At 45.8% G+C, this 12426-nt stretch overlaps 2 protein-coding genes and 1 long non-coding RNA gene across 3 annotated transcripts in view; 1 reads left to right on the forward strand and 2 right to left on the reverse strand.

The window, feature by feature from the left end:
- LOC107309569 overlaps positions 1-7609 on the reverse strand; it is a 92330-nt gene extending 84721 nt beyond the window's left edge. Inside the window, exon 1 of the long non-coding RNA XR_001553232.2 lies at positions 7260-7609. This is a non-coding gene — a long non-coding RNA (uncharacterized LOC107309569). The remainder of the gene's footprint in view (positions 1-7259) is intronic.
- On the forward strand, positions 7-6938 carry LOC107309567 (leukocyte elastase inhibitor-like). The gene is made up of 7 exons (XM_015854485.2): positions 7-491; positions 620-795; positions 2118-2255; positions 3180-3297; positions 4044-4186; positions 4842-5009; positions 5379-6938. Exons 2-7 carry the CDS (start codon positions 628-630, stop codon positions 5778-5780), a joined length of 1137 nt encoding a protein of 378 aa, XP_015709971.1. The 5' UTR covers positions 7-491; positions 620-627; the 3' UTR covers positions 5781-6938.
- Positions 7610-9085: 1476 nt separating the features above from the next.
- LOC116652926 lies at positions 9086-10661 on the reverse strand. The gene is made up of 2 exons (XM_032442586.1): positions 10224-10661; positions 9086-10032 (listed from the first exon to the last, which is right to left on the reverse strand). Exon 2 carries the CDS (start codon positions 9941-9943, stop codon positions 9086-9088), a length of 858 nt encoding a protein of 285 aa, XP_032298477.1. The 5' UTR covers positions 9944-10032; positions 10224-10661.
- Between the last annotated feature and the right edge of the window lie 1765 nt (positions 10662-12426).

A 12426-nucleotide genomic window follows, 5' to 3' on the forward strand; every position in this document is an offset into this window, starting at 1 on the left:
GCTGCCTGTCAGACCAATGCTCAGTCAGGGCTGAGAGTGGGTGGAGTGGAAGTGGGCAACCTCTGCTCCCAGGGCTTTGTCTGGGAACGGGGTGGCAGCAGGGTGAAAAGTAGAATACTTTCTGCCCCTTCCTACCTATAGAGGCTGCTGCTGGAGTGCATTAGTGGTTCCATGCTGTAAGTGAAAGCAAAAGTACGCTCCGTTAATGTAACTGCAATAACAGCTGCCGTAAACAAAGCCTTGAGAAGGGAGAAGCTAGAAGCAGCCCTATCTACAAATCCCAGTGCAAACAAATAGGAGGGATCCCAGCTGCACAAGCAGGAAGATTTTACAGCATTGCCTGCCGCCTTCCTTTGCGTAATAATCTGCCCGCCCCAGCGCTGCACCTTTCACCCCACTCCCAGAGACCTCACAGCTCCAGCCTCCAGCTTGCTGCTGAGTTCTCTCCTGCTGGCTTGGTGTTCCCTAGCAGCTGTAAAGCATCACAGGAGGTAAGTGCGTGAATGCTTGTTGTGCCTCTGCTTTTTGCAGCCTGAAATGAATCCAGCCCTTGGAATTAGGAACACTAGGGCGCTGAGGAGTGTTTTCTGAAGACTTCATTGAAACCTTTATTTTTCAGCTGCAGCTATGGAGAGCCTGAGCAACGCCAATGGCAGATTTGCACTTGATCTCTTCAGAAGGCTGAATGAAACCACCCCAGCGGGAAACGTCTTCTTCTCTCCCCTCAGTATTTCTACTGCTCTGGCCATGGTTCTTCTCGGGTCCAGAGGCAACACAGCGGCACAGTTCCTGAAGGTCAGCAGCATTTCTCTTGTTTTATTAAAATTAAAAGTCATTAAGTTTTAGAGATGGCACAATGTGAGGGGAGCATTATTTGTGTGAGCTTGGGGTGAGGTTTCTGTTATTCTTACTGGCTCTTCCCTACTGCTGCACCCCAGAGCTCTCCTCTTGTGTGCACTAGTAGCTCTTTTTCTCCTACTTCATTTAGGTTCATTTTCATTGGTTTAGCAGTCTTAATTTAAACTGATTAGCATTTCCAGCAGCAAGTCATTACCAGAGTTTGTGATAGGACAAGGGGGAATGGTTTAAAACAAGAAGAGGGAAGATATAGGTGAGATATTTGGGAAAGTTTCACTGGGAAAGTGGTGATGCAGTGGCACAGCTGCCCAGAGAGGCTGTGGGTGCCCCATCCGTGGTGATGTTCAAGACCAGATTGGCTGGGGCCCTGGGCAGACTGAGCTGGTGGGTGGCTGCCCTGCCCACAGCAGGGTGGTGGAACTGGGTGGGCTTTAAGTTGCACTCTAGCCCAACCCACTCTATGATTCTACGAGCCTTTTCCACAAAGAACTATTGTTTTGCAACATGTATTTAGTAATGGTATGCACAATGATGCTAAGTATACCTTATAAGTAAAAAATAAAATATAGAGCTGTATCACTCTAAGTGTGACAACTGTTATCATACACGATGATGTTACCCAAGGCCCAGTGTTGGGAAGTAAGTGCGTGCAAAGGGAAGTAAGTAAGAATTGTCACTGTAGTCCCTATGAATAAATTCAGCTTTGTATTCCAAACTTAAGGAAGAAATTATTTAGACCATTAACTGCTGCTGTTCTTAGTGAAAAGACAATAAAACTGAATCACTGCTTGTAGAAGCAGACTTTGAACATATATTCCTCACTGTCAGCCCCACCCAGGAAGAATCTACTGAGAGCAGAAATAATACAAGAGAAGCATAGGGGAGCTGGAGATAGAAGGCACAGTAATCTTCTATAATGCGTATTCCCATAGCATAATGTTTAATTGATGAGAATACCAGTTAATTAAGGAGATAGTGACTGATGAGTGTGAAAGGTGTTTAGCATATAGAAATTTGTTTCTGGGGTCATAATCCTACCTTAAGTTGAAATCATAAGATATTCTGAGGTGGAGGAGGTCCGTGAGGATCCAGCTCCCAGCTCCACACAGCACCACCCACTGTTGTGGATCCTGCTGCCCTACCTGCACACTTGGGCTAGTCAGCTTCCCTTCAGGTATTTGTATGCACAGTTTCACATTAAAATTAAAAGCTGTTATAAATTGAGAGTTGTCTATGTTAGCTCATCTCTTTCATTTCAGACATTGCATTTTGATGAAGTTGAAGATCTACACTCAAGATTCCAGTCTCTGACCACAGACATAAACAGAAGGGATTCTTCCTGCCTCCTACGGATTGCTAATAGGCTTTTTGGAGAGAAATCCTACAGCTTTCTGCAGGTATGGGGACACAGAACACAGCTGCGTGGTGGAACCCAGGAGGAGGCTTTGAAGCTTCATTGTTGCTCTCCTATCTCCAGAATGTGCCCCATAGCAAAAATAGATTAGCAAGTCCAGATGTCAAAACGTTATCTTTCTGCATCAGTAAGAAGTGTAGCTCAGGTGTTGCTGTCTTTATAGGAATGCAGCCATTTGAGTATTTGAGGCCAGAAAAAAAATAAAACACACCTAGTCATCTTTCTAGAAGTTACTAGGCAGTCAATACAAACGTTGTGCATATGCATACACACTTCTGCATCTATATGCATCTGCACATCTTAAAGAATGCACCCATAGGATATAACACAACAAGTCCCTTTCTTTGCTTGTTCAGTTCTGCTGCTCTGGAGCTCAAGAGAAAAAGCAAACCATGTAGGTTCTTAGCTTAGAGTATATGTTAACAACGTACCATTCCTCTCTGGTGTTTTGTTTTTTTTTTAGGATTTTCATTGATCTAGTACTACAATACTTGAAATATTCTTGAAAACAATTATCTGGGAGGAGATTCTCAGCATGCCTCTTTACAAGGGAGCTGTACCTCTGTGTGTATTTAGGTACTGCTATTTTTATTCCTCTCCAGCTCTTTCTGGGAGTTTTCATTTTCTTAGACATTGAGACTGTTTCAGGAGAAGGACAGAGAGGTGCTGGAGCGCCTGCAGTAAGCGCTGCCTCAGATGCGTACGTGGCAGATGTACAGTGAGGCTTACTCACAGGTGTTTCAAAGAGAATCAGCAAAAAACCCCACCACCCAAACAGACAATGCTCTGCTAGAGCCCCACCTCAGAGCAGGTGATAGCGATAATCTGTTTCATTTGTTATCTACAACATAAAGATGTCTGCTTATCTGTGTGCAGTGACGGCTGTTCTTAATGTTCCAAAACCTAGGACTTCCTGACTAATACTCAGAAGTTATATGGAGCTGATTTGGCTGCAGTTGATTTTCTTCAGGCTTATGATGAAACCCGGAAGGAAATTAACCAGTGGGTAGAGGAGAAAACTGAAGGTGAGCTATTTTTCATTAATGAAGTCACTGGCAGTTTTTGCATAATTTAGGAGCAGGAACAGCCTCTTTTTCTGTCAAATGATTGGTGGACAGAACCAGAGAGTACCTAAGCAAGACATTTCAACACTACGTAAATCGTAGAATGGCCTGGGTTGAAAAGGACCATCATGTTCATCTAGTTTCAACCCCCCTGCTATGCAGGGTCACTAACCACCAGACCAGGCTGCCCAGAGCCACATCCAGCCTGGCCTTGAATGCCTCCAGGGATGGGGCATCCGCAGCCTCCTTGGGCAACCTGTTCCAGTGTGTCACCACCCTCTGTGTGAAAAACTTCCACCTAATATCCAACCTAAACCTTCCCTGTCTCAGTTTAAAACCATTCCCCTTGTCCTATCACTATCAACCCATGTAAACAGTCATTCCCCATCATTGCCCTGGGTCCTTTTTATCTGGGTAGCTAGATTCAAACCACTGGAGATGACAAGTCATCTGTGACAGTCATAGCTACAAGCATCACATTTCCAACAAGTTACTGTATATAAAAAATTGTTATAGCAGGTACTGTTAACAAGTAAGGTGAAGTACAGCAACAGGTACTGAAAAAAGAATTATTTTTATCAGAGGAATGGACTAGAACTTCACATTTCTGTAGCATCAATATCTTTGGGGATAATTCACATGCAATGAACGTATTATAAGGTTTTGTTGTGACCTCCCTCTTTTTCTTCCTCTTGTGCCCTCTGAAGGTAAAATCCCTGATCTGCTCTCTGAAGGCTCAGTTAATAGCATGACCAAGCTGGTACTGGTCAACGCTATTTATTTCAAAGGGAACTGGGCAGAGAAATTTGAAGAAGCCAACACTGCTGACATGCCATTTCGGTTGAATAAGGTACAACAGATACATTTTGGTAGTATATACCAAACAAAAAAGGTTTTATATATATATATGTATATATATATATATATATATATGTATATATATATATTTATATATATATATATATGTATGTATGTATGTATGTATATATATATATATGTATATATATATATATATCAGAGGCAATCCTAACATACAGCCTTGGACCCTGACTGTGCCTGGCTGAGTTTCTGTCCTTAGGCTGGTATGGACTGTATTAAGATGACTGCACATTTAGTTTGAGCCCCATTTTTCTTGTTCTACATTTTGAGGAACAGCTCTACACGATCCATATTCAGTCATCTGATTTCCACTGAACAGGGCTGATCTTTGGTTTCTAACACTGGTTATTGCTGCTGTCAGAGAAATATAAAGGTACAGCAACTCAAATCCTGTTTCAGTCTTCACAGAGACTGTGCTATAAAAGACTAGGAAGAATGAGTTGTAATATTTCATTCTGTCTTTAGAAAAATCCATCATTTAGCTGCCAGTCAGTAATCTGATGGAGGCAGTTTTATAATCACCTGATATAGAGCAGTAGGGGTTTCTACAAGAATACAATAATTACATTTACCATCCATCCTTTAAATTGGTATTTTAACATCTTCTGTGTCTTTTAACTACTTAGAATGAAAGAAAGACAGTGAAAATGATGTATCAGAAGAAGAAATTTCGTTTTGGGTACATCTCCGACATGAAAACCCGCGTTTTGGAGCTGCCCTATGATGGAAGGGAATTCAGCATGATCATCCTGTTGCCTGATGATATTGAAGACGACTCCACTGGACTGCAGAAGGTGACCCATCTAAGCTAATGCAGTTATTTAACAGATACATTCAACCCCTCAAAACTGAACCCTTAATGAACCTATGTTCCTAGAGTACCATAACAGGAGGAACGATTGATTTTAGCTATCAGTGCATGTTTTTGTACTGCCTATCTAGCAAACAGCTATTTTACTCTGTCAGCTGAAAACTGTGGTGACTTCACTTAAATTTAACAGCATTCATTAAATCTGTAGGGAGCTACTAAAACCAGGAGGATAGTCATTTTTGTGTACTTGCTTTGTAGTTGTATGGCATTCTATACAACTCTCTAAATGTTACTGAAAGTAATACACTTCTACTCTGATGACATGTAATGCTTTCTGTGTTTTTAATTCTAGCTGGAGAAGCAGCTCACCTTAGAGAAGCTCCAGGAGTGGACGTGTCCAGAGCATCTATATTCCACTGATGTCCATGTGCATTTGCCTAAATTTAAGCTAGAAGAAAGCTATGACCTTAGATCAGATTTATCAGCTATGGGCTTGTTGGACATATTTGACAGTGCCAAGGCTGACTTGTCGGGAATGTCAGGGGGACACGACCTTTTCCTCTCTAAAATTGTCCACAAGGCTTTTGTAGAAGTGAACGAGGAAGGCACAGAAGCTGCAGCTGCTACTGCTGGCATTGCGATGCTTTGCATGGTTATGGAAGAGGATTTCAATGCTGACCATCCTTTCCTTTTCTTTATTCGCCACAACCCAACACAGAGCATGCTTTTCTTAGGGAGGTATGCTTCTCCATGAAAAATAGACCATCATTTGCAGAGCAGGTTCTGCTGCAATCAGCAAATGCTTTGCTTATAAGTTCAATGTAGATATAGAAGCTATGGTTCCTGTTTTGAGTTCTCAGTAACTGTCACTATGATTCTGCATTTCACATTAAAATAATGAGAAAAAAATGGATTAATAACTCTTTTCCCCTCTAGAGATTCAGAGTTACTAGGAAATAACGACAACAGAAACGTAATAGCAGGCAGAAGGAATCTTTTGAAACCAGATTAGGAATATACATATTGATGGAAGTAAATTGAACTTCCACCCTCTCTCTCTGTAAGGATTTATCTGTACTTACACTTAAGGCTGACAACCCCCATTACAGTACAGTCTAGTCATTTCATATATGTGTGAACTAGGATGTAGTTGGAAAGCTATTTCTTCCATAAAGTCTCACTCTTCAGATATTCATTAATATCAAAATAAATAAGCGTATAGTAATACTTCTAGGTACCAAGAGACTTCCAAAACAGCTGAGTTTACCCAATTCTGTCACTGAATAGAAGGTCAGATAACATTTGTTTGGAGACAGCTATTAATAAACAACGGATTAAACTATTTAAACAAAAGTAACCCCTTCCGGACCTTAGCCAGGAAAGTAACAACTTTTAAATGAGGAAGAAGGCAAACTAATGCCTTTAGGTGATATGGCTAAAGAGAGTTTTTCAAAGGTGGAACTGGGTGCCATTTTAGTTATGGGGAAGTATGAACACTTCTGCCAGTTCAGGTGTTTGCAATAGGGAATAGCTTCTGGCTAGATGCTAAGCGAGCCTCAAAAATAAACTTCTCAGCTTCCCTGAAGATGGCTGCCTGCAATCTGCAACTAATACCGATGTTTATATAAAAAATTCAACATTGGTTGAGCTCTGACGTCCACTACCTGTTCATACACAACTCCATACATTATACAACCGCCTTAAGCCTGAGAGCCACTATATACTGTTAATATTCTGTTATTTCTGAATGTTACTTTTCTGTGTTGCATATATTCTGGATACTGTTCCTTGTGTTTATCTGTACAGTCTCAGTTCTAAGTAGGGCACAATCATTTATGCAATTGTAAACTGCATAGCAGTTCTTTTCAATAAGCACCAAATAAAAAGTTTAACTTGTATTCCAAACAGAAAATTCTGCATGGGATTTTATATTTCAGAGCACAAAAGAAACTGTTGCTGTGACTAGAAGGGTAGCTCCAAACAAAGCTGCTGACCCAGTACACACATGATCAGACCTATGAAGTCCTTGGCCTCTTCAGAGTAGGTGGAAACAACTAGAAACAACCTTGCCTCTGGGGAAGGGATTATTATGTTAATGTAACACAATGGAAAGCTCAACAGGACGACAAAACACCAAGATCTCAGGCTGCAACGAGCAAGGATCCAATCAAACACAAAAACAACAGGGGCAAAAATAAGGGAAGGGGGAAGGTGTAAAGAGAAAGCTGCTTACCTTCAGAAGGCCAACAACATCCTCAGATAGACAGGGATCTCCAGATAAGATACCTTAAATGAGATCTGGGAAAGGATGCATCCTGGCTCCACCCCTTCTGGTCATTCAACTTCATTGCTTGCACCTGAGCTCCACTGGGCTGGCACTACCTTCCCACCGGGTGCTCAATCAATGCACCTGGTCAAGCAAGGTCAAGCAATGACAGCATTTCCTCTGCAGTGAATCACGAGCTTCCCCTGCAGTGTAACTGCTCCATCTGCTAGCACAGGGAACAAGGACTGAGTAACAGCTGACATTTAATGAGTCAGTCAGTGAGTTGGCATATCGGTACATGTTTCTGTAATATTGGAGCCCCAGTTTCAAAGGCTGCTGTTAGTTTATACCCAAGCAGCAGACCATACTTTATAACAATCCAAAATACAGAGCAATATACGCTCACTGAGATGTGATTAGTAAGGCAGACATATTAGTGCTTACATAAACACTTTATGATAGCCCATTAATTTCAGCAGTTCAGAAAGATTAAAAAAAAAATACCACCAACCCATACTCTGCCATTTGGTTGATATCTATCTGAATCATTCAATTTGAATTGCTTTTCCTGCAAAGTAAATATCATAGTCTGGATAAGTAGGACAGCTATGTCTGGGTTTTACATCCCCTTATCTTAGAGATAAATTTATACAATGAGTTAACTCAGAGCATGTTTAGTAAGGTTTTCACTGTTTAATCTTTTTACATAATGATATGCATGTGACCACAAATATAGTGAAGTACATGAAACATGAAAAATCTCAAGTGTCCTAGAGGCAGGATACATGTCTTCATTTTTCAATATGTTCGGACTGGACAGGAGTATTGGTGACATGGATGAGGAGAAAGAATGCACCCTTGGCAAGTTCACTGATGATACAAAGCTGCGAGGTGTGGCCGATGATATGCTAGAAGGCCATTCAACAAGACCTGGGCAGATTAAACAGCTGGGTAGAGAGCAACCTGATGAGGCTCATCAAGGACAGGGGCAGAGTCCTATACGTAAGGAGGAATAACTGTATGTACCAGTACAGGATAGAGGACAGGACCCTGCTCCTCACAGCAAGCTCTGCTTCCCTTCAAACTCAGCACCAGGCTGAGCAACCCCTGGGCAGTTTGGACAGGGACAGTTAGCACATCCCAGGGCTGTGGGCGTGCAAGATGATCAAGGCCAGGTCTCCCTGATACTGGGGAGCCTATGGCTGTGCCCTGAGCTCCAGCTGTGGCCTCCCCAGAGCTGAGCAGAGGGGCAGCATCTCTGCCCTTTGCACGCTGGCAGCACGCTGGCACCTCATGCAGCCCAGGGCAGCACTCAGGTTTGCGGGCAGCGCTCCTTGCTGGTTGAGCCGAGTGTCCGGCAGGACTCCTGGGTCCTGTCCAGCTGGGTGGCCCCGGCTGCGGTGTGGCCCGGAGGTGTTCCACCACAGGTGCAGAAATTTGCCTTTCCCTCCACTGCTCCTGATGATGGGATTATTGGAGTAAGGTGTGCTCCATCTCTGACCATTACTGGGGCCCTTGTATGTTTTATTAGTGCTGTCAAGAGTGCTGAATCACGATGGAGGAAATAAAGTTGCATTTCTGTACCGACCTCCAGGACCAGAAGTGGGAGAAAGCAGCATGGGTAGGATGGGTAGGAACAGCAATGCCAGCAGTTTGTCAATAACACACAGACTTTGTCTTTTTTTATATTTTTTTAAATGATATTTATTAGGTGTTATAAGCAGCAGGCCGAGAGGTAGATGTTGGGCTCCCAGCCCGCCGGAGCCGTGCTGTGACGGCATTGCGGTGCCGGCCTAGTGCCGCCGCCGGGGCCGCCTCTTGCAGGGCGGCGCAGAGTCCTGGGGGCTGCTGCGGGCCTTCCTCTTCGGGGGGCGCCGGGGCCCCCCAGACGAGCGGTCGCTGCCCTGGGAAGAGGGACCCGCTGTGGCCGCCTGCCCTGGCTCCGTGCTGGGCCCTGCGGGGCTGGTGGAGCGGCCTGGGCCCGAGGCAGGAGGCTCCTGATGGGAGGTGCTGTTGATGGAGCTGGCTGCAGGGCTGTCCTCCCTCCTTCCAGCAGCATGGCTGACTTGGTGGTCCAGCTGGTGGCGGATCGTGGGACCGTACAGGGCTGCAGCGGTGCTGATGAGCCTCCTAACAAAGGACAGCACGTCGCCGCTGGTGCTCATCTGCAGCGCCTGCACCAAGGCCTCCTGGTCCAGCCCGTGCTGACACAGGAAGTTCACGGTGGTGCACTGTGCCACGTAGACTTCCCACCAGTCGTCGCTGGACACCTCATGGATCTCTCCCTGCAGCCATCGGAGCAGGGGTCCGAGGTCTTCCGGATGTTGCTGGAAGAAGGCAGCCCAGACCTCGGCTGGGAAGTTGTGCTCAGCTGGGATGAGCACCGGCTCTGCAGGCCCCTGCTCGTCCTGCAGGTCGTGATCTGAGTGTGCTGCGGGCTGCGGGACAGCACACTCGAGGTAATCGTCGTCCGACCTCACCGAGTATCGGATGGTATCGATTTTGTGCCCGCATACGGCACAACTCGGCTTCTTGTTAGCCCACCAGATGGCACAGCCGTAGCACAGCTGGTGCTGGCAGGGGGTCACGTAGGTGACATCCTCCCGGATTTGCCCGCAGATGGGGCAGGTCCAGTTGGATGGCACGTCCATGGCCCTGGGCTGTGCGGTGGGCTGGGGAGAGCTGAGGTCGGGAAGCTGCTCCCCTCACAGGTGCTGCAGCAGGCAGAAGGTGTTACCAACTGCAAGAGAGAGAGAGAGGCCACGGTCACTCGCTGCCCCGGTCCCTCGCCGTCAATCCCTCCCAGTCCCTGTTCCCCTCCAGCCACTGTAGGAAGCGAACAAGTGGCCCCAGTGTGCGTAGGCCAGCCTGGGGAGGGTTCCTCAAGAAGCACCCCCAGCTGCCGGCATGAGGCATTGCCATGCTGCCCACCTGCTCTGCTGCACGCTCCTCTCCTTGATGTCCCGGCTGCCTGCTGCCAACCAGCAGGGTCGGGGTACAACACAAGCGGCTCTGAGACGGCACCTGAGAGCTGCGCAAGCAGCACCCAGAGCACGTTTCAGCTCCAAATTTCGCCCTGTCCACACTCCAGTCCTCGCACACTCGCTCGGTTGGAGGCCAGGCACGAACTGCTGGGCTGGGCTGCTGCGCCCGCATTGGAGCAGCGTGGGCCAAGCAGTCACAATCCATCGCACGGAGATGTCACAAACCAGGGCTTGGCCGTGTTGCCAGGCCTCACCTTCACTGGGGGACATCACCACCCGTCCCACAGCGATGACGCCTTCCATTGCTTGGTCATCACCATGTGCCGGCCTCACCTGCTGCACGTGTGCCAGCAGCACTCCAGCCCCAGCACTGAGCTTTCCCCAGCACTGCTGCCCACTCCATTCCCCCAACTTTTCTGGTCCAAGCGTTACTTCTTTTGGAAGCTTTTTGTTCTGAAACTCCCAGTCTGATAGTAGTCATATGAAGGTGTTCTCAGTTGTAAAAAAACATGGAATTAAAGCCAAAGTAGATCAAATGCCTGTGTGCTGTTACTGTGTTTGAGTTTGATTCTTTACACTTCTGTGCGCTCCATCCTGCTTTTCTCACAGTGATTGGTTTGGGACAGGATCTGCTTTTGTGAGTTTGTCTGTGCACTTTCTAGACGTGTAGAAGGAGGTGAGCAGAGGCAAAAATGCAGATGCACCATCCTGGGCCTCCACCACCCTCCATCACTCCATGATTTTTGTTTGTAATTGTGGTACTTTGGGGGAAGTAATTCTGCATGTTTATACTACGCATGCTTTCTCCCTTTGCAGTAATCTATTTTCCAGGAACTGTTTACAGTTTCTGAAATGTGAAGAGATGCTTTTTTGCTTGTTCTGGATGCAGTACAAAGTAGTAACAGCCTGTACACCAGGCTTGCTTTTTGTACCAAGTGCTCACATCAAGGTGTTTGCTCACCCTTTCCAGTGCAACCTACCCTATTCAACCTCCTTCAGCAGAAGGCTGGATTATAGCAAAAAATGGTGTTTCTTAGCTGAGAATTTGCTCTATGAGTGTTATTGTGCTCTTTGTATCTGTTGCAATTTCCATGGAAATGAGTAAGAAGCATTGCTTTAGAGTGATCTACGCATTGTTAAGAAGTAAGGATTTGTATGGGCACTTTATTGGACACGTATAGGAACTTGTCTTTAGTTGGTGCCACAAGCTAGACAGGTTCAATATGATAAAGAATTACGAAAAGCCAATTCCTGTTTTCATTTACACCTTTTCATTTTCGCAGCCTTAAATTAATTGCAGTGGTTATATGAACAGTGTCAAAGAATTATGGATGTTGGATATAGCCTCTGGGAATTGCCCAGTCCAACCACCTGCTAAAGAAGTTCCCTATTGCAAGTTGCATAGGAAAGCATCCAGGTACATTTTGAATGTCTCCAGAGAAGAAAACTCCACAGCTGCTCTGGGCAGCCTGTTCCAGTGCTCTGTCATCCTGCAAGTATTTTTTTGTGATCAGATGGAAAGTCCTATGTTCCAATTTGTGTTCATTTCCCTTTGTTCCATCCCTGGGAACCACTGAAATGAGGCTGGCCTTGCCTACTTGATAAACATCCTTTAAATATTTATTGTGATGAGATCCCGTCAGGACATCTTCTCTAGGATGAAGACTCCCAGGTTCCTCAGCCTTTGCTCATAAGAATGCTCCAGGTTTCTGATCATCTTTGTGGCCTCCTACTGGACTCTCCCTCTAGTAACTCCCAATCTTTTATCAACATGGAGTCCTTTAACTGGACACAGTATTCTGAATGTGACCTCACCAGGGCAGAGTAGAGGGGGAGTATCACCTCCCTTGACCTGCTGGCTGCACTCTTTTTAATACACTTTAGGATCCCATAGACATTCTGGGAAGTAAGGCCACGCTGCTGGCTCATGGCTAATATATTGCCCACCAGGACATGCAGGTCCTTCTCTGCAAAGCTCCTCTCCAGGAGCTTGGTGCAGAAAAGCTGGGGGAATGGAGTGGGCAGCAGTGCTGGGGAAAGCTCAGTGCTGGGACTGGAGTGCTGCTGGCACATGTGCAGCACGTGAGGCTGGCGCATAGTGATGAGCAAGCAGTGGATGACGGCGTCGCTGTGGGACGGGTGGTGATGTC

Source organism: Coturnix japonica, chromosome 2 (assembly GCF_001577835.2).
Source record: "Coturnix japonica isolate 7356 chromosome 2, Coturnix japonica 2.1, whole genome shotgun sequence".
Classification (NCBI taxonomy): domain Eukaryota; kingdom Metazoa; phylum Chordata; class Aves; order Galliformes; family Phasianidae; genus Coturnix; species Coturnix japonica.